General features: G+C 64.4%; 2 protein-coding genes across 3 annotated transcripts; one reads left to right on the forward strand and one right to left on the reverse strand.

Moving 5' to 3' along the window:
* Positions 1-91: 91 nt before the first annotated feature.
* SPNS1 (sphingolipid transporter 1 (putative)) lies at positions 92-15,717 on the reverse strand. Its single transcript, XM_038407202.2, has 13 exons — positions 15,611-15,717; positions 14,664-14,940; positions 14,321-14,386; positions 13,989-14,125; positions 11,414-11,565; positions 11,159-11,225; positions 5,405-5,547; positions 4,551-4,706; positions 3,299-3,488; positions 3,071-3,136; positions 1,333-1,431; positions 1,064-1,235; positions 92-585 (listed from the first exon to the last, which is right to left on the reverse strand). The coding sequence occupies exons 2-13, from the start codon at positions 14,887-14,889 to the stop codon at positions 491-493; spliced, it is 1,569 nt and encodes a 522-aa protein (XP_038263130.1). The 5' UTR covers positions 14,890-14,940; positions 15,611-15,717; the 3' UTR covers positions 92-490.
* Positions 1,565-19,003, forward strand: LOC119857826 (arylamine N-acetyltransferase, pineal gland isozyme NAT-10-like). 2 transcript variants are annotated; one of them, XM_038407273.2, is made up of 2 exons: positions 1,565-1,570; positions 17,693-19,003. In XM_038407273.2, the coding sequence occupies exon 2, from the start codon at positions 17,805-17,807 to the stop codon at positions 18,639-18,641; it is 837 nt and encodes a 278-aa protein (XP_038263201.1). In that variant the 5' UTR covers positions 1,565-1,570; positions 17,693-17,804; the 3' UTR covers positions 18,642-19,003. The 2 variants fall into 2 exon arrangements, with proteins under 2 accessions (XP_038263201.1, XP_043373002.1); XM_043517067.1 differs by lacking the exon at positions 1,565-1,570 and adding an exon at positions 15,629-15,728 and having other exon boundaries at positions 17,799-19,003.
* Positions 19,004-19,032: the final 29 nt, after the last annotated feature.

Consider the following 19,032-nt stretch of genomic DNA (forward strand, 5'->3'; position numbering starts at 1 on the left):
AGTAGGGGCAAGTGCCCTCCCAAGGGGGAGCAGGATCCGGCAGCACAGCCAAGATTTCTGCCCCCCCAGGACAGAGACCAGCAGCAGGAGATGTAAGAAAGAGTTTTAATGGGGTGAAAACATGGTGGCTGGAAAGGGGCAGGACCCCAGCCCCCCACAATGCACTAGAGACCTGTATGACCTTGGGGGGACCTCACAGCCTGCCCCCAAGGAATCCAAGAGCTCCCCCTCTCGGTCCCTAAGCCCCTCCTGAGCCAGGGGCCTGGGAGTGTTAAACTGGGGGTCTCTGGCTCAGCCCAGCCCAGGGTGCCCCATCCATCTGTCCCTGACCCCATTTCCTTCACGGGCGGGCTCCACGCCCACATAAAATACCAGCCCCCCAAACTGGCACAGTTCCATCCGCCCCCCGAGTCCGGCCCCTGGGTGGCACCGGGAGTCTCTGCCCGGCAGGCGGTGCCTGACCCCAGCGCCGGGGGTGTCCCTGCTGATCTCAGATGAGGACACTGGAGACGGGCACTTTGGTGGATCGGCCGCGCTTCGGCACCACAATCCGCTCCTCCGGCTCAGCCTCCTCCTGCAGCAGACCTGGCGGGGGGAGGCGGAGAGTCACGGGGGCTGACAGGGTGGGCATGGGGCAGGGCTCTATGTGGGGGCACTGGGGCTGCAGCCTGGGCACAGAGCTGCAGGTGCTGGGGGTTGGGGATTCTTGATGCCCAAGATTTTGGGGCAGTGGGGGGCACTGAGGGGCTGTACATACCCTGGGCGCTCAGCTCGGCCTACTTGTGGTTGCGCTGGATGAAGAGCGCGGTGGCGAGGTGGGGGCCGGAGGGAGCAGTGGGAGGTGACGTGGTTAGGGGGCAGAGGGAGGTGACGGGGCTAGGGGGCAGAGGGAGGTGACGGGGCTAGGGGTCGGGTGGACGTACCCTGGGCGCTAAGCTCGGCCCGCTTGCGGTCACGCTGGATGAAGAGCGCGGTGGCGAGGTGGGGCCCGGGGGGAGCAGTGGGAGGCGACGGGGTTAGGGGGCAGCGGGAGGTGATGGGGCTAGGGGGCTGGGGGACGTACCCTGGGCGCTCAGCTCGGCTCGCTTGCGGTCGCCCTGGATGAAGAGTGCGGTGGCGAGGAAGAAGCCGCCCCCCAGCACCCCAGCAAAGGCGCTCAGCATCAGGGCGTACTGCAGGCTGTGGAACTCCAGCAGGTAGGACGGAGGGCGGCCCCGCCGGATCCTGTCGCTGATCTGGGGGGCAGAGAGGGTGAGCGGAGCTGTCCCACAATCCCCAGCACCCCCCCGGCGCTGCGAGCTTCCCCCAGCAGTGCTGCTGCCGCGCACTCACCACGCCGATGAGGTAGGGGCTGCCGGCGTCGCCCAGCAGGTGGGACATGACGATCTGGAAGGACTCGGCTGTGGAGCGGCGTGTGGGGACCACGACGTACTGCGGGCGAGAGGGGCTGGGTCAGCGCAGGCGGGGGAGGGGGGCCTGCCCCCCATCCATCCCGGTCAGTGCGTCCGTTTGTCCCTGCCCCCTCCCCGCCGCTCTGTGTCTGTCTGTCTGTCTGTCCCTGCTGCCCCAGGTCGCTCCCAGGGGCTGGCTAAGGGCTGGGGGGCAGGGGTGGCTACCAGGGGCTGGCTAAGGGGTGGGGTGGGGGGTGTCGCTGCCAGGGGCCGGCTAAGGGCCAGGGGGGCAGGGGTGGCTACCAGGGGCCGGCTAAGGGCCGGGGGGTTAGGGGGGGCTCCCAGGGGCCGGCTAAGGGCTGGCGGGGGGGCTTCCCAGGGGCCGGCTAAGAGGCGGGGGGGCTCCCAGGGGCTGGCTAAGGGCCGGGGGGGTGGCTCCCAGGGTCGGCTAAGGCCGGGGGGGCAGGGAGTCACTGCCAGGGGCTGGCTAAGGGGTGGGGTGGGGGGTGTTGCTGCCAGGGGCCGGCTAAGGGCGGGGGGGGCAGGGGTGGCTACCAGGGGCCGGCTAAGGGCGGGGGGGTGGCTCCCAGGGGCCGGCTAAGGGCGGGGGGGGCAGGGGTGGCTCCCAGGGGCCGGCTAAGGGCCGGGGGGCGGCTCCCAGGGGCCGGCTAAGGGCCGGGGGGGGGAGGGGGGTGGCTCCCAGGGGCCGGCTAAGGGACAGGGGGGCAGGGGGGTGGCTCCCAGGGGCTGGTTAAGGGCTGGCGGGGTGGCTCCCAGGGGGCGGCTAAGGACGGGGGGCGGCTCCCAGGGGCCGGCTAAGGGCCGGGGGGTGGCTCCCAGGGGCTGGCTCCCAGGGGCCGGCTAAGGGCGGGGGTAGGCTCCGAGGGCCCGGCTAAGGCCAGGGGGGCAGGGGGATAGCTCCCAGGGGCCGGCTAAGGACAGGGGGGCAGGGGGGTAGCTCCCAGGGGCCGGCTAAGGGCCTGGGGGGTGGCTCCCAGGGACCGGCTAAGGGCCGGCGGGGCAGGGGGGCGGCTCCCAGGGACCGGCTAAGGGCCGGCGGGGCAGGGGGGCGGCTCCCAGGGGCCAGCCGAGGCCGGGGGGGCAGGGGGGCGGCTCCCAGGGGCCGGCTAGTGCCGGGGGGGTCAGGGGGGCGGCTCCCAGGGGCCGGCTAAGGGCCGGGGGGGGCGGCTCCCAGGGGCCGGCTAAGGGCCGGGGGGGCGGCTCCCAGGGGCCGGCTAAGGGCCGGGGGGGCAGGGGGGTGGCTCCCAGGGGCTGGCTAGGGCCAGGGGGAGGCAGGGGGGTGGCTCCCAGGGGCTGGCTAAGGGCTGGGGGGGCAGGGGGGTGGCTCCCAGGGGCCGGCCAAGGACGAGGGGGCAGGGAGGTGGCTCCCAGGGGCCAGCTAAGGGACGGGGGGGCAGGGGGGTGGCTTCCAGGGGCTGGTTAAGGGCTGGCGGGGTGGCTCCCAGGGGGCGGCTAAGGACGGGGGGTGGCTCCCAGGGGCCGGCTAAGGGCCGGCGAGGCAGGGGGGTAGCTCCCAGGGGCCGGCTAAGGGCCGGGGGGGGCAGGGGGGTGGCTCCCAGGGGCCGGCTAGGGCAGGGGGGGCTCCCAGGGCCGGCTAAGGCCGGGGGGGGGGTCGCTGGCCCCGTGGCTGTGGGCACGGGGCGGCAGGACAGACGCACCAGCAGGATGTCTGCCACGATGGCCCAGTTCAGGGACAGCAGCGTCTCCCCAATGAAGATAAACACCTGCGGGGGGAGGGAGCCGGTTACTGAGGCTAAAGACCCCCTGCCCCTCCCCGGGTCGTCCCCCCCCGCCAACGCTGGGCACTAGGCCCACGAGTGTGTGGGGTGTCCACCGCCAGCCCTGCCCCCCCGCAGCCCCGGGGCCCCCGTCCCCCCAGCACTCACGTAGGTGGCGAGGCTGCTGCCCTGGGCACACAGCAGGGCCAAGAAGAGGAAGGGCGCGGAGCCCAGCAGCCCGGCGGCACAGACCAGGGGGTCGGCCCGGGGGTTGGTTCGGCGAAGGCGCTTGGAGATCTCCACACCCGCCCCCACGCCCAGGACGCCCGTCACACAGGTGATGAGGCCGAAGATCAGGCTGCGGAGACAGGGGGAGTCAGGGTCACCGGGGAGAGAACGGCCCCGACACGGGGGGGGTCAGAGTTCAGGGATCACCGGGGAGAGAACGGCCCTGACACGGGAGGTCACAGTTTGGGGGTCACCGGGGAGGGAATGGCCCCGACATGGGGGGGTCAGAGTTCAGGGATCACTGGGGAGAGAATGGTCCCAACACCAGGGGGTCAGAGTTTGGGGGTCACAAGGGAGAGAACGGCCCCGACACGGGGAGGGTCAGAGTTCGGGGGTCACCGGGGAGAGAAGGGCCCTGACACGGGGCGGGGAGTCAGAATTTGGGGGTCACCGGGGAGGGAACGGCCCCGACATGGGGGGGTCAGAGTTTGGGGGTCACAAGGGAGAGAACGGCCCCGACACGGGGAGGGTTAGAGTTCGGGGGTCACCGGGGAGAGAAGGGCCCTGACACAGGGCGGGGAGTCAGAATTCGGGGGTCACCGGGGCGGGAACGGCCCCGACATGGGGGGGGTCAGAGTTCAGGGGTCACCAGGGAGGGAACAGCCCCGACACGGGAGGTCACAGTTCGGGGGGTCACCGGGGAGGGAACGGCCCCGACATGGAGGGGGTCAGAGTTCAGGGATCACCGGGGAGAGAACGGCCCTGACACGGGAGGTCACAGTTCAGGGGTCACCAGGGAGGGAACGGCCCCGACACGGGAGGTCACAGTTCGGGGGGTCACCGGGGAGGGAATGGCTCCGGCCTTGGGGGGTTAGAGTTCGGGGGGTCACCGGGGAGGGAATGGCTCCGGCCTTGGGGGGTTAGAGTTCAGGGATCACTGGGGAGAGAATGGTCCCAACACCAGGGAGTAAGAGTTCAGGGGTCACCGGGGAGAGAACGGCCCCGACAAGGGGAGGGGGTCAGAGTTCTGGGGTCACCGGGGAGAGAACGGCCCCGACAAGGGGGGGGTCAGAGTTCTGGGGTCACCGGGGAGAGAATGGCCCCGACAAGGGGGGTCAGAGTTCGGGGGTCACCGGGTGACTCCCTTTCCCAGAGGGGAGCTCAGGGCTGTGCCCCCCCCAGCAGCACTCACCTCTCCTGGGAGCTGCAGGTGTCCCCGTCGGGGCAGGGCTGGCACTGCCCCATGGCGAGGCAGGAGCGGTACAGGAAGGCCGGGGCCCATAGCGCCAGTGACCCCGTCACGAACGCCACCGCCGTGAAGCCCAGTGACGACAGCACGAAACTGCGGCTGCCCGGGGGGGGGGGGGGGAGAGACATGAGAGCCCCCCCGAGCCCCTCCTGCTCCTCCTAGCCCCCCCTTTAACCCCCAGCCCCATGCCGACACCGAACCCCCCCGATCCCCTCCTGCTCCTCCCAGTCCCCCTGCTGACCCCCAGCCCCATGCTGACACTGAACCCCCCCGATCCCCTCCTGCTCCTCCCAGCCTCTCACCAACCCCGTCCTTGCTGAGCCTCAATCTCATCCTGCTCCTCCCAGCCACTCACCGACCCCCAGACCCACGCCGACCCCCAACCCCCGCTGAGGCCCAATCCCATCCTGCTCCCCACAGCCTACCGCCAACCCCCAGACCCCCGCAAAACCCGCAGCTCCGCCCCTCCGAGCCCCACGCTGAGCCCAATCCCATTCTGCTCCTCCAAGACCCGCACTGACCCACACTCCTGCCCCTCCCAGTCCCCTGCCAATCCCCAGCTCAGCCCCACTCTCACAGCTGCACACTGACCCCCTTTGCCTTTCACTCCTCCCCATCCCCCACTCCAATAAGATCCCCAGACCCCCAACCCCACCCCAATCCCTACGCCCTGCTCCTCCCAGCCCCACCTCCTCCTGACCCCTTCTTTATCTGACTCCCCCCACTTCCTGCTCTTCCCATGCTGAGTACCCACAGTTCTCTCACACCACTGGGCCCCACTGCGCCGCCCCACTCACTTGCGACTCAGTGCCCTGACATCAGCGGCCCAGGAGGTGTAGCGCAGGGGGGAGTCGGAGTGACGCTCCACGGCCCCCCGCGGTGGCTCCCGCAGCACCATGACCAGCAGTACCACAGCCACCACGCCCAGCACTGGTGTCACCTGGGGAGCAGAGAATGTGACCCCATGTCACAAAGTGGGGGATTTTCTTAATGTTTGGTATGAATATTGTGTGTGCCTCAGTTTCCCATGTGTGTTGCAGCTGAATTTCAGATGGAGCTGCAGAAGAATCCCTCCTTAGACAAGCTGAAGGGCCTTGCTGGCCACAGCACTGACCTTAAGGGGGGCTGCAGGGAAAGATTCCCTTCAGGGGGTGATGAAGAGCTTCAATAGGATCCTGAAGATGATGCTGAAGGTTTTCCTGGGCCAGCATCTGCGGGACTGAGATGAGTATTTACCACACCTGCTGTTCGCGTACAGGGAAGTGACCCAGGAACCCACGGGGTTCTCCCCTTCGCAGTTGCTGTATGGGAGGAGAGTGAAGGATCCCCTGGATTTGGTGTGGGACGGATGGAAGGGGAAGGCCTCTCCCGATAGAGAATCGGTGGTGGAGCATGTACTGACTTTCCGAGAACAGCTCGCTGAGCTCATGAGTCCAGCCAGGGAGAACCTAGCCAGGGCCCAAGGGAGGCAGAAGGTCTGGTACGACCGCTCAGCCTATGGCACCGGGGACCAGGTGAGGGGGTCTCATCTCGGTGAGGAAGAATAAGCCGCAACCTGCCTGGAACGGGCCCTTCAAGGTCATCCAGCAGCTGAATGAGGAGAACGATGTGGTGGAACTGCCCAGCCAGGCTCACAGCCACCGCGGGGACCAGGTCAATGTGATGGAGCCGTACTATGACAGGGAGAGGCTGGTAAGGGCCATGTGTGGCCAGTGGGAGAAGATCCCCTGGTGGGTTTCTTCCCTGAGACTGGAGCCGGCCCCTTGCCGGAATCAGCTCCCCTCTATGATCAGCTCACCCCTGCTCAGCAGGCAGAGATCAGAGAGGTGCTGCGTGTGACAAAGTGGGAGGTTTCTTCTTGAGGTTTTGCATGAATACAGTGTGTGCCTCAGTTTCCCCGTGTGTCACAAGACCTAGGTGGTGGGGCAAGGGGGTGTGGTTTTTGCTGAGACCAAGTGGGCAGGTGGGGCTGCCTCTGGCTGCCTGCACATAAAGAAGGGCAGAAGCACTCTGTAACCTGGCAATGGCACCTGTAACAAGGTGGAGCCAGGGGAGGGGTGCAGACGAGGTGACCCTTTTGCCCGGGAAAGAGACAAAGGACAGAGGAGGGGCAATGGTCATGTCTGAGGCTGGGCTGCTGGAGACTGGACCACCTGCTGGCTGGAGTCAGGCCGGGGGGGGAGGGGAAGGGGGGCAGGGCACGAGGCCCTGCATCCCTACACGATGGTCTTTGCTGAATGTCCCTGATGTCTGTGCTAACAAGCCCTGTTCTACGCTGGGTTCGTCGACTGATAACCCATCTGTGTCACACATTGACTGGGAGTCACGGCTGGCTGTGGAGTTGGGGTCAGGATCCCTTGGGGGGGCATGTGAGACTTCCCCAGGAGTCCCATTGCTGTGGGGAGCTCACGGGGTGAACTGGACTGAACGCTCAGTGGTCAGATCCAGGAAGTGCCGAAGCCAAGCAGGCTTCTTGCGCTGGGCAGGGTGAGCGGAGTCACGCTGCCCCAGAGACCTGCCCGACTTCATTCAGAGTAGTGCCAGGAGACTGACTCTGTGCCACTGTGCTCCTACCCACTCCTGTTCTCCAGCTGGCCGGGGCTCGCTAACCTGGCTGGCCACCGCATGGGGACAGGAGCCCACGCTCCCATCAGGTGTTCCCTGTTCAGAGTCACTGGAAACACAGCCCAGGCCATGGAGAGAGAGGTCAGGGGTATGCTGGCTTTGGGAGTGATCCAGCCATTCAACAGTCCATTGGCCTCACCCGTGGGGCTGGTCCCCAGGAAAGATGGCTCGATCTGGTTCTGTGTGGCCTATCGGAAGCTCAGTGCCATCGCTGTGTCTGGTGCCTGCCATGCCCAGGCCTGCCGAGACCCTAGACAAGTGTGTGTTGGGGGGGCATTACCTCACTACTAAGGATCTTACCAAGGGCTATTGGCAGGTGCCTTTGGATCCAGAGGCCAGGCTGAAATCTGCCTTTATCACCCCTATGGGGCTCTGTGAGATCCTGGCCCTGCCTTTCGGCCTCGGGGGGCGCCGGTCACCTGTCCATGCCTGGGGATCAGTTACTAAGGGTGTAGAGAGTTTTGCCCCGGCGTACATTATGGATAATATCTGCGTCATGCAAGGTGGGGATGGCAGAGGTGTCGTACCTGGGCTGCAAGGTGGGGAGCGGCTGCCTAAAACCAGAGCCAGCCAAGGTGGGGGCGATCAGAGACTGGCCTCTGTTCCAGACTAAGAAACAGGTTAAGAAGTGATTATTCCCCTCTATTTGGCACTGGTGAGGCCACATCTGGAGTACTGCATCCAGTTTTGGTCCCTCCACTACAGAAGGGATGTGGACAAATTGGAGAGAGTCCAGCAGAGGGCAACAAAAATGATTAGGGGGCTGGAGCACAAGATTTAGGAGGAGAGGCTGAGGGAACTGGGATTATTTAGTCTACAGAAGAGAAGAGTGAGGGGGGATTTGATAGCAGCCTTCAACTACCTGAAGGGGGGTTCCAAAGAGGATGGAGCTCGGCTGTTCTCAGTGGTGGCAGATGACAGAACGAGGAGCAATGGTCTCACGTTGCAGTGGGGCAGGTCTAGGATGGATATTAGGAAACACTATTTCACTAGGAGGGTGGTGAAGCGCTGGAACGGGTTACCTAGGGAGGTGGTGGAATCTCCATCCTTAGAAGTTTTTAAGGCCCGGCTGGGATGATTTAGTTGGGGATTGGTCCTGCTTTGAGCAGGGGGTTGGACTAGATGACCTCCTGAGGTCTCTTCTAACCCTAATCTTCTATAAAACAGGCCCAGGCCTTTACTGGGATGGCAGGGAACTATGAGGTTTATGACCCACTTTATCTCCCTGTCAGCTCCCAGCATGGAGCTTTGTAAGAAGGGGAAGCCAGACAAGCTGGTCTGGACTGGGCAGTGCCGGGGACTCTCTGTGATCTGAAGGAGGCTCTGGTCAGGGGCCCAGTGCTAGGAAATCCAGACTTTGACGAGCCCTTCCTGGTGTTCACAGATGCCTCAGGCACAGGGCTGGGTGCGGTGCTGATGCTAAGTGGGAGAGACCCCCCATCGGATACCTGAGCAGGACACTGCTGCCCCGGGAGCAGAGCTATGTGGCCATAGAAAAGGAATGCCTGGCCCTGCAGTGGGCTCTTAAAAAGCTGCAGCCAGATCTATTTGGGCAGTGCTTTACTGTGGACACTGACCACTCGCCCTGCCGTGGCTGCACCAAATGAGAGGGGCCAATGCCAAGGTCCTGAGGTGGAACCTGACCCTCCAGGATTATGAGTTGGAGATGATCCATGTTAAGGGGAGTGCAAATGTTACAGCGGATGCGTTGTCCCGGAGAGGGGGGCCTGAACTTCCCCGGGTCACAGGTTGAAGCGACCCCCACTCAGTTCAGTCTCAAAGAGGGGAGAGATCTGACAAAGTGGGGGATTTTCTTAATATTTTGTGTGAATGTTCTATGTGCCTCGGTATCCCCTATGTATTGCACAATTCATTATGTGGTGGGGCAAGAGCGTTTGATCTTTGCAGAGACTCCTGAAAGGGACACAGGAGTCTGGAAAGGCTGGGAACCAATGCCTAAGAACAGGTGTGACTGTCAACCAGCAGCTGCCTGGGCCCAGACAATGATCAGACTCTTTCTAACTTAGCAACTGATGGCGGGGGGCACCCTTGGGATGGAGAACAAAGGCTTGCCTGGGAAAGATGACAAAGGACAAGGAGGGGCAACTGGGTGTGATGGAGGGTCGTTGGTCTGGAGGGGAGATGTGAGGAAGCGGGACTGTTCTTAATGTTTCCTCTGAATATTGTGGGGTGCCTCAGTTTCCCCTAGGCAGTTCTTAAGTATCTAGAGGGTGGGATAAGGGTGTATGATCCTTACAGAGCGCTACAGGGCAGGTGTGTGCAGGGGTCTGGACACAGAGAATGGCCAACACCCTGTTTCCTGGCAACTGATGGCCTGGGCCCTTCCCCCCTGCAAGGTGAGAGCTAAAGGGTTGGAGAACAAAGGAATCCGGTGCCCTCCTGGCCCGGGGAAAGGGACAAAGCCCAGAGGAGGAGGGGCAGGAGAGAGTTTCAGTTTGCGGCTGGCTGGGGACATGGAGTGAAGTGCAGCCGTGGTTGTCTGGCTCACTGCCCCCCAAAATGGACCCAGCTGAGGGGTCCTGTTCTCTGCACCTACAAGCTCTGTGTTAAAAGAAAAGGAGTACTTGTGGCATCTTAGAGACTAACAAATTTATTTGAGCATAAGCTTTCGTGAGCTACAGCTCACTTCATCGGATGCATTTATGCATCCGATGAAGTGAGCTGTAGCTCACGAAAGCTTATGCTCAAATAAATTTGTTAGTCTCTAAGGTGCCACAAGTACTCCTTTTCTTTTTGCGAATACAGATTAACACGGCTGCTACTCTGAAGCTCTGTGTTAGACCATGTTCCTGTCGTCTAATAAACCTGTTTTACTGGCTGGCTGAGAGTCCCGTCTGACTGTGAAGTTGGGGGGCAGGACCCTCTGGCTTCCCCAGGATCCAACCTGGGCGGACTCGCTGTGGGAAGCGCAGGGAGGGGCAGAGGATGCTCAATGCTCCGAGGTCAGACCCAGAAAGGGGGAAACCGGGTGAGCTGTTTGCCCTGCAGACAGTCTGCTCACAGAGAGGAGACTTCCCAGAGTCCTGACAGGCTTCGTAGGGAGCAGTTCCAGAGCATCGCCCGGGGACTCTGTGACAGGAGAACCTGGGCTCAACCAAGATGGACCTTGCTGAAAGTTCCTGCTCTCTGTGCTAACAGGCTCTGTTCTACTTTGTGTTCCCGACGACTAATACCCATCTGTGTTACGCTGTGTCAAAGTGGGAACATTCTTCATGTTTTCTCTGAATACTGTGTGTGCCTCAGTTTCCCCTATGTGTTACTCAAGTATCTGGTGGTGGGATGAGCGTGTGAGATTGGTGCAGTGACCCCTAGTGGGCAGGTGTGACGGCAACTGGCTGCCTGGGACAGAGAACGGGTGACACTGTAGCCTGAAAGCCGAAGGCCGGGCCTCCTCCTCTGCAAGAACCAGCCGGAGGTGGGAGGTGTCGGTGCTGACCAGATGACCTGCTGGCCTGGGAAAGAGACAAAGGAACGAGGGGGGTACACAGGGGGTCTGTGGCCAGGCAGCTTGCTTCTTTGGGACTCGGAGGGAAGAGTCCAGGACTCGGGGTCCCCTCAAGATGGGCTTGGCTGAAAGTCCCTGATATCTGTGCTAACAAGCCCTGTTCTATGCTGGGTTCCTGACGCTGATAACCCGTCTGTGCCACACGCTGGCTGGGAGTCCAGGCTTGCTGCTGAGTGAGGGGGCAGGGCCCCGTCCAGGGGGACTCGCTGTGGGGAACTCATGGGCTGAACAGGGGACTGGACACTCCGAGGTCAGACCCAGGATGCTCCCCCTACTGATAATGTTCCCCGAGGGGTGTCACAGGACAAGAGGGCGCTGTCAGCACGTCACTTGGGGGGGCTCCAGAGCCCCGAGCCCGGCCCCTGCCACACCCCATCGCAGCCCAGCCCCCCAGACTCACCCGCAGGGCCCAATGCCAGTCCTCAGCCAAGTCCTTCACCTTCGAGCCCACGATGTAGCCCAGCCCGCTGCGGAAGGAATGAAAGGTTAGTGCCGGGACCCACAGCCCTCCCCACCTGCCCCACCACCCACCCCTTACCCCCCACTGCCCCAACACCCGCCCCCTGTCCCCACCCTACCCCCAGGTTCCCACCCCATCAATCCACCCTGCCCCCCAGGTTCCCACCCCACCTCCACTGCCCCCAGAGCCCCTCACCTGCCGACGGGGATGGCGAAGTAGAAGAAGGCCAGCATGCGGCTGCGCTGGTCGCTAACGAACAGGTCGGCGATGATGGTGGGGGCGATGGTGGAGTAGCTGGCCTCCCCCACCCCCACTAGCCCCCGCGTCACCAGCAGCAGCCAGAACCGCTGGTGGGGGAGGTGAGAGACGGCTCAGAGACGGCGACACACCCCGGCCTGCCAAGGGGCTGAGACGCCCAGGAACAGGGAGCTCACCCCGCAGCTCCCCGCGAGCCACAGGCCCAGCCCAGCCACCCCCACAACCATAAACTCCCCATCACGCTGAGGGGCCTGGAGATGGGGGAACCCAGTATGGGGGAGCGAGAGAGCCCATCCCTCCTGCCCTCTAGGACACTTAGTGGGGACAACCCCATCTGGACCGCCTCACCGCGAGCACCATAGGGAGCAGCCTGCGCCCCACACCCTGCACGCATAGCTCCCTCATGCACAGCCCCCAAGCCCCTCTGCGCCCCTGCATTGCTCCAGCTCTCACTGCCTCCACCCCGCACCTGCCCTGCACACACAGCTCCCTCCACGCACAGCCCTCTGCCAAACTCAGCCCCTCACCCCCCTGTGCGCACAGGTCCCCCCCCACAAAACCCCCAGCCCCTCTGCACCCCCTTAGTCCTGGGGGAATTTTTCACCAAAAAATTAAAAATTCTGCACACAATCTTTTAAAATTCTGCCAATTTTATTTGTCAAAATAACACTACACAATCACGCCACTTTCAATTATTTTGGTAATTTATTTCAAAATACCTGTCAGCAAGTACGTCTGAAACAATTCAGACACTCACAAAAATTCCCCCAGGAGTAAAGAGTTAAAGAAACCCCTCTGACAGCCCAGTTCCTGTTTCTCTGCCCTCTTCCCCTTCCCAGAGCCCAGACGAGGGCCAGACACGCACAATACCTCCCTCTCCAGAGGCCAGCTGCAGGGCCCCCCTTGCTCAGATACCTGTATCTCCCCTCAAGACCAGCTATGTCCCCCCCAGCCCAGGCACCTGTCCCCCTGCCCCCCCAGAGCTCAGCCACAGGGCCCCCCGCTTGCCCAGACACTCGCTCCCCTCCACCCCAGAGCGAGAGAAAGCCTGATGTTCGGTCCCTGGCTTGCACAGAGTTTCCTACACACCACTGTCTCCTTCCCCCAGGCATGCTGAGAACTGCAGGTGCCAGGAACCCCCTAGCTCCCTCCCCTTCCCCCGAGAGTGTCCTCTATGTGCAAGCTGGGCTCTGTGGGTCCAGCAGCCCCTAGTGGCGGCTAGCAGCCCTGCAGCCCATTTCTGTGGGGGAAAGGAAATTCTGCGCACACGTTAATTTCTGCAAAATTGACTCCTGGGGGAATTCTCTGTTAGTTATCCCAGCACTACTGCGTGTGCACATAATTCATGAGCCATTCATATTTTTAATTTTTTGTGCAGAAAAAAAGCTTCTGCCGAAATGTTGCTGCAGTTCTGCCTTTTGCCCACCAAAGGGTGTTGTGGCACAAGAACAGTAGCAGCTCCCTGCAGAAGATGACTTCTGCAGTTCCGCCTTTGGCCCATCAGAGGGTGCTGTGGCGATAGAACACAGCAGCAGCTCCCAACCAGCAAGGGAAGAGAAAGAGCCTGCCGTCTTTGCAGCTGGCCAGGTCAGGAGACGGGGCTATGGGGAGACAGACAGCAGGGGGTTTTGGGGGGGTCAGACAGGGGCTCATAAGGGCTAGCGAGGGAGGACAGACTGGGGCAGGGGCTGAATGGGAGTGGAGGCGCAGGGACACATAGTGATGGGGGAGGGGGTACAGGGACACACAAGGGACAGGGGAAGGGGGTGCACAGCCACATGGGGATGGGGGAGTGGGTATCTGAGTGGGGGTGGAGGGACATGTGGGTGGGGGTGCAAGGACACATGGGGTGATGGGGACAGGGCAGATGTGCCTGACTGAATGGGAAAGGCTAGCGATCAGCCAGGGTCGGCATGGGGGAAGCTCCCGAACAATCCCTCCCCGTCCCCCCCAAAAACCTGTTCCATACTTTTCCCACCCACATCCAACAACCCTCCAAGTTCACACCCAGGCTCCTTCCCTCTCCCTCAGCTCCTCCGTTCCCCCTGACTCCGCCCAGCCTTTGCTCTGCTTCTGCAGGGGGCGGGAAATACTTGTCAAAAAACATTTCCGGAATCTTTTTTGTTGTCTGTATTGTTTCAGATGTACTTGCTGACAGGTATCTTAAAATAAATGACCAAAAATAATTGAAACTGGTGTGATTATATTGTGTTATTTTGACAAATAAAATATGCAGAATTTTGCAGAATTTTAAGATATTGTGCACAGAATTTTAAATTTTTGTTGCAGAAATCCCCCAGGAGTAAAAATTCCGCATTGCGCAGTGACACAGAATTCACCCAGGAGAACCCCCTACATCACTCCAGCTCCACATGTCCTCCACACTTCACCCGACCTGCGCACACAGCTCCCCCCATGCACAGTCCACAGCCCCTCTGCGCCCCTTGCCCAGCTCTAGCCCCTCATCCTCTCCACATGGCACCCGCCCTGCGCGTGGCCTGCCAGCCGGTACCTCCTGGGGGATGAAGCTGGACCCCAGCGTGACGGCCGACCAGAAGGCGATGCCCAGGCAGAGCAGGCGCTTGCGGTGGTAGCGGTCGCCCAGGTACCCGAAGATCGGGGCCAGCACCATGTAGCTGCTGATGAACACTGCAGGGGGGGTGGCAGGGTGGTTAGAACTGGGGCACTGCACAAGGCACAGCTACTCCCCCACCAACCCTCTGCCCCCCTGCCCTCCCCATCAGAGAAGACACCGCCCCAGGCCCCAGAGGGTGTCACCCCACATACACAATGCGTCCCTGCCCCCATCGCTATGGGATCCCCCCTCTCCCCCAACCCCCGTACCTGTCTGGAGGAGCCCGGAGCTGCTGTCTCCAATGCGAAAGAACGACTCAATGTCGGGCAGGATGCCTGGGGAACCGGGGGGCAGAGGGTTAGAAAGTGGGGAGAGCCCCCCACGGACCCTGCAGCCCCCCCACCTCTGCCAACCCCTAGCCCACCTCCCACGGCAGATCTCCACACCCTGTGTAGTCCCCCTGACATCTGCTGGCCCCACTCCTCACACAACCCCCTCCATCCTGCAGCCCTGACCCCCCACAACTCCCACCCCGTCCTCCAAAACCTCCCACAACTCTCCCACGCACACACAGAGCCACCGCTGCCACCCCCCTCTCCCCACAGCCCTCACCGGCCACAGTGAAGCGGTCCATGTAGTTGAGCAGGTTGATGTAGCAGAGAACAGCGACGATCATCACTGAGCGGGGGTACGAGATCCCGGTGACGGCCTGCACCCCCCCCTCCGGCTGCCCCCCGCCCACCCGCGACCCCCCCTCTGCCGCCACCTCCTCCTCTGTCTCGTCCGCCTGGCTCAGGAACGGGGCAGCATCGGGGTGGGGGCCGCGGCGGGTTGCCATGGCCGGGGGTTGTGCAGTCACCTCACAGGGAGCCCGGCTCCGGAGCGGGGCCTGCAGAGGGCGGGGGATTAGTGATCCCAGCACTATGGCTTCCCCTGCCAGTCATGACCCCTTTCCCCCCAAGAGCCCCGTCCCCAGGACCTCCCATCCCCCCAAGAGCCCCCCATCACCTCCCCATGCCAATAGTCCCACCCCCATGACCGCCCATTCCCCCCAGTAGCCTTGCCCACCATAACCATGCAGCTCCCCTGCCCCCCGCAATCCCAACCCCGCAGCAGCCCGCCCCCCATAACACCACAGCTGCCCCGCGTAAGCCCGCAGCTCCCCCTGGCTCCCATAACCCCAACCCCGCAGCTCCCCCACTAATCCCCCCACCCCCATAACCCCAACCCCGCAGCCCCCCCGCCCTGCGTAACCCCACAGCTCCCCCCACCCCCATAACCCCACAACCCCCCGCCTCACGTAACCCCACAGCTCCCCTGCCCCCATAACCCCAACCCCACAGCTGCCCCACCCCGCGTAACCCCAACCCCGTAGCTCCACCCGCCCCCATAATCCCGCAGCTGCTCTGCAGCCCCCCCGCCCCGCGTAACCCCACAGCTCCCCCCACCCCCATAACCCCACAGCCCCCACCTCGCGTAACCCCACAGCCCCCCCGCCCCCCATAATCCCGCAGCTGCCCCGCAGGCCCCCCACCGAACCCCCGCCATGAGCCCACTACCGAGCTGGGGGGCGCTGCTCCCTGCTTCGATCATGTGACCCCCTTCGCGTCACCTGACCCATGGCGAGTCCCGCCCCTCCGGGACGTCACCGCGGAACCCTCGGCCTCTGTTACCATGGTAACGGGGAACCCCTCCGCGGCACCCTGGTAACCAGCCGCCCCCCAGCTTCCAGCGGAGACAGAACCATGGCAACCAGAGTGTCACCCCGTGACCAGCAGAGACACCCCTGTCGCCGTCACCATGGCAACCCCAGGGAGGGGGGGCCCGGAGTGCGGGTGGGGCGCTAGGGGGTGCTGGGCTGGGGGGCACAGTGGGGGGCAGCTCTCCCCGGCGGTCAGGGCTGGCCCCATGGGGCGCTGGGCTGTGGGGCACAGTGGGGGGCAGCTCTCCCCGGCGGTCAGGGCTGGCCCCATGGGGCGCTAGGGGGTGCTGGGCTGGGGGGCACAGTGGGGGGCAGCTCTCCCTGGCGGTCAGGGCTGGCCCCATGGGGCGCTGGGCTGCAGGGTGGGGGGCGCAATGGGGGGCGCTCTCTCCGGCGGTCAGGGCTGGCCCCATGGGGCGCTGGGCTGTGGGGCAGCTCTCCCCGGCGGTCAGGGCTGGCCCCATGGGGCGCTAGGGGGTGCTGGGCTGGGGGGCGCACTGGGGGGCAGCTCTCCCCGGCGGTCAGGGCTGGCCCCATGGGGCGCTGGGCTGTGGGGCACAGTGGGGGGCAGCTCTCCCCGGCGGTCAGGGCTGGCCCCATGGGGCGCTAGGAGGTGCTGGGCTGGGGGGCGCAGTGGGGGGCAGCTCTCCCTGGCGGTCAGGGCTGGCCCCATGGGGCGCTGGGCTGCAGGGTGGGGGGCGCAATGGGGGGCGCTCTCTCCGGCGGTCAGGGCTGGCCCCATGGGGCGCTGGGCTGTGGGGCGCAGTGGGGGGCAGCTCTCCCTGGCGGTCAGGGCTGGCCCCATGGGGCGCTAGGAGGTGCTGGGCTGGGGGGGCGCAGTGGGGGGCAGCTCTCCCTGGCGGTCAGGGCTGGCCCCATGGGGCACTAGGGGGTGCTGGGCTGGGGGGCAGCTCTTCCTGGCGGTCAGGGCTGGCCCCATAGGGCGCTAGGGGGTGCTGGGCTGGGGGGCGCAGTGGGGGGCAGCTCTCCCCGGCGGTCAGGGCTGGCTCCATGGGGCGCTGGGCTGGGGGGCACAGCGGGGGGCGGCTCTCCCTGGCGGTCAGGGCTGGCCCCAAGGGGCGCTAGGCTGTGGGGCACAGCGGCAAGCCCAAGGACCGGGAGGCGACGCTGCATCGCCCGTTTGGCAGAGCGGCTGGGTGCCCACCCCACGGGCACGACGGCTGCTGGACCCCTGGCGCCCTGGGCTGGCCCGACAGGGACAGGGGCAGGGGCAGGGACCGGGGCCGATGCTGCCCACGCTGGCCCCGCTGCCCAATCCCAAGTGGCACCGGTGCCAGCCCCGGCCCACGGCAGTGCCCAATAACGCCCCCCCGCAGCAGTGGTGGGAGGGGCAGGCCCAGCCGCTGCCTATGCTCTGCCCCTGGCCCGCCCCCACCTCTGGCTGCCTGTCAGTGCCCCTGAGTAGCCCTTCCCCGAGGGGGGCAAGAGGGCCCCCCGCTGACCATGCCTGACCTGTGCTGACCTCTGGCCTCACCTTCTGCTGCCACTGACCCCAACTCCAGAGTCTCCGAAAGTCATTAGATCACCTGTGTGTGTTGGGGGGGGTCGCCCAGGAAATACTCCCGGGGCTTTGAATTCCGTGGTTGAATGGGGGGCAATGGGGTTTGGGAACACAGGGCATGGGGGGCAGGGGGTCTCGCATGTTGGGGGGGATCTGTTGGCGCTGGGAAGGGGGAGTTGGGAGACTGGGGGGTGACTACCTCCCCCTCCCCTGGACAGGTAGATGGGAGAGTGCGGGGACTGCTCCCGCGGAAGACACTAACCCCCTTGGCCCCATGGCTACCAGGGAAAGAGGCCAGGCTGGCCCTGCCAGGCTGGGAGGGGTTAAGGAGCTGTCACGTGGGGCTGGGGGGGAACCACGGGAGAGGACATGTGTCTCCCCGCCCCACTGGCGATGCGGAAGCACAACCCTGTGCAGTGTGAGTGCTGCAGGGCCGCATTCGAACCCCGCTCTGGCCAGAGGTGGGGGGCTGGCAGCCAGGACTCCTGGGTTCTCTACTCACAGGCCCCGCTTTGCCCCACAGCCCAGGATGGACGTGGGTGCCTATCTCTCCCGGATCGGGTATCAGGGCCCGACGGAGCCCACCCTGGAGACGCTGCGGGGGCTGCACCGTTGCCACCTGTTCTCGGTACCCTTTGAGAGCCTGAGCGTGCACTGCGGGGAGCCCATCACCCTGGTGCTGCCCCTGCTGTACCACAAGATCGTCCGCCGGCGGCGCGGCGGCTTCTGCTACGAGAACAACGGGCTCTTCCTGTGGCTGCTGCGGGCGCTGGGCTTCTGCGTGGTGGGGCTGGCCGGCCGCGTCCGGAACCGCTTCACCGGGCGGCTCGGGCCGCCCCGCGACCACCTGGTGCTGCTGGCCCAGCTGCAGGGCCAGCGCTTCCTGTGCGACGTGGGCTTCGGGGACGGCTTCCTGGAGCCCCTGCGGCTGGAGCTGGGCCTGGAGCAGCCACAGGAGGGCGGCATCTTCCGGCTGGGCCTGGCGGGGGGCGTCTGGGCGCTGGAGCGGCTGCGGGCACCGGGCGAGGAGGGGCGGATGCTCTACACCTTCACGCTGGAGCCGCGGGAGCTGGGAGACTTCGCCGCCATGTGCTGCTACCACCAGCACGCCCCCAGCTCCATCTTCGCCTGCAAGTCCTTCTGCAGCCTGCCCCAGCCGGGCGGCGGCCGCCTCACCTACATGGGCTGGCGCCTCATCGCCACGCGGGGCGGGGAGCGCACAGAGACCCCTCTGCAGCCCCCCGAGATCCCCGCCCTGCTGCAGCACGCCTTCGGGGTCCAGCTGAGCCGGACCTTGGTGCCCAAGGACCAGGACATACAGCCACCCCCTGAGGGGGAGGAGATGGGGCCAGCTCCCCCCCACTGAACAAAGGAGCGCCGAGAAAGGAGGATGGGGGACCCAGAGACACCCCTGACAGCACCCCTGGGGGCCCGGCTCTGAGAGCTGTGGGGAGAGCGAGCTGTAAAACATGCCAGCCAGGGCAGAAACCTGGCTGGGCCCAAAGGGAAGAACGAGGGGTGGGCTGGGAGCCAGGACTCCTGGGTTCTAGCCCCGCTCGGGGAAGGAAGCAGTGTCATGGGTTGGGTTGGGCTCGGCTCAGGACTCCTGGGTTCCATCTCTGGCTCCGACACCGACTCCGTGTGATGCTGGATGGGTCCATCCCTGTGGTGTATTGAGCGTGTGAGCTCTGTAGGACAGGGCCTGTCTTATGCTGAGCAGCGAGGCGGACCTGATCCCTGGGTGTGAGGGTCCTTGC

The sequence above is a fragment of the Dermochelys coriacea genome, chromosome 6, assembly GCF_009764565.3.
Source record: "Dermochelys coriacea isolate rDerCor1 chromosome 6, rDerCor1.pri.v4, whole genome shotgun sequence".
Classification (NCBI taxonomy): domain Eukaryota; kingdom Metazoa; phylum Chordata; order Testudines; family Dermochelyidae; genus Dermochelys; species Dermochelys coriacea.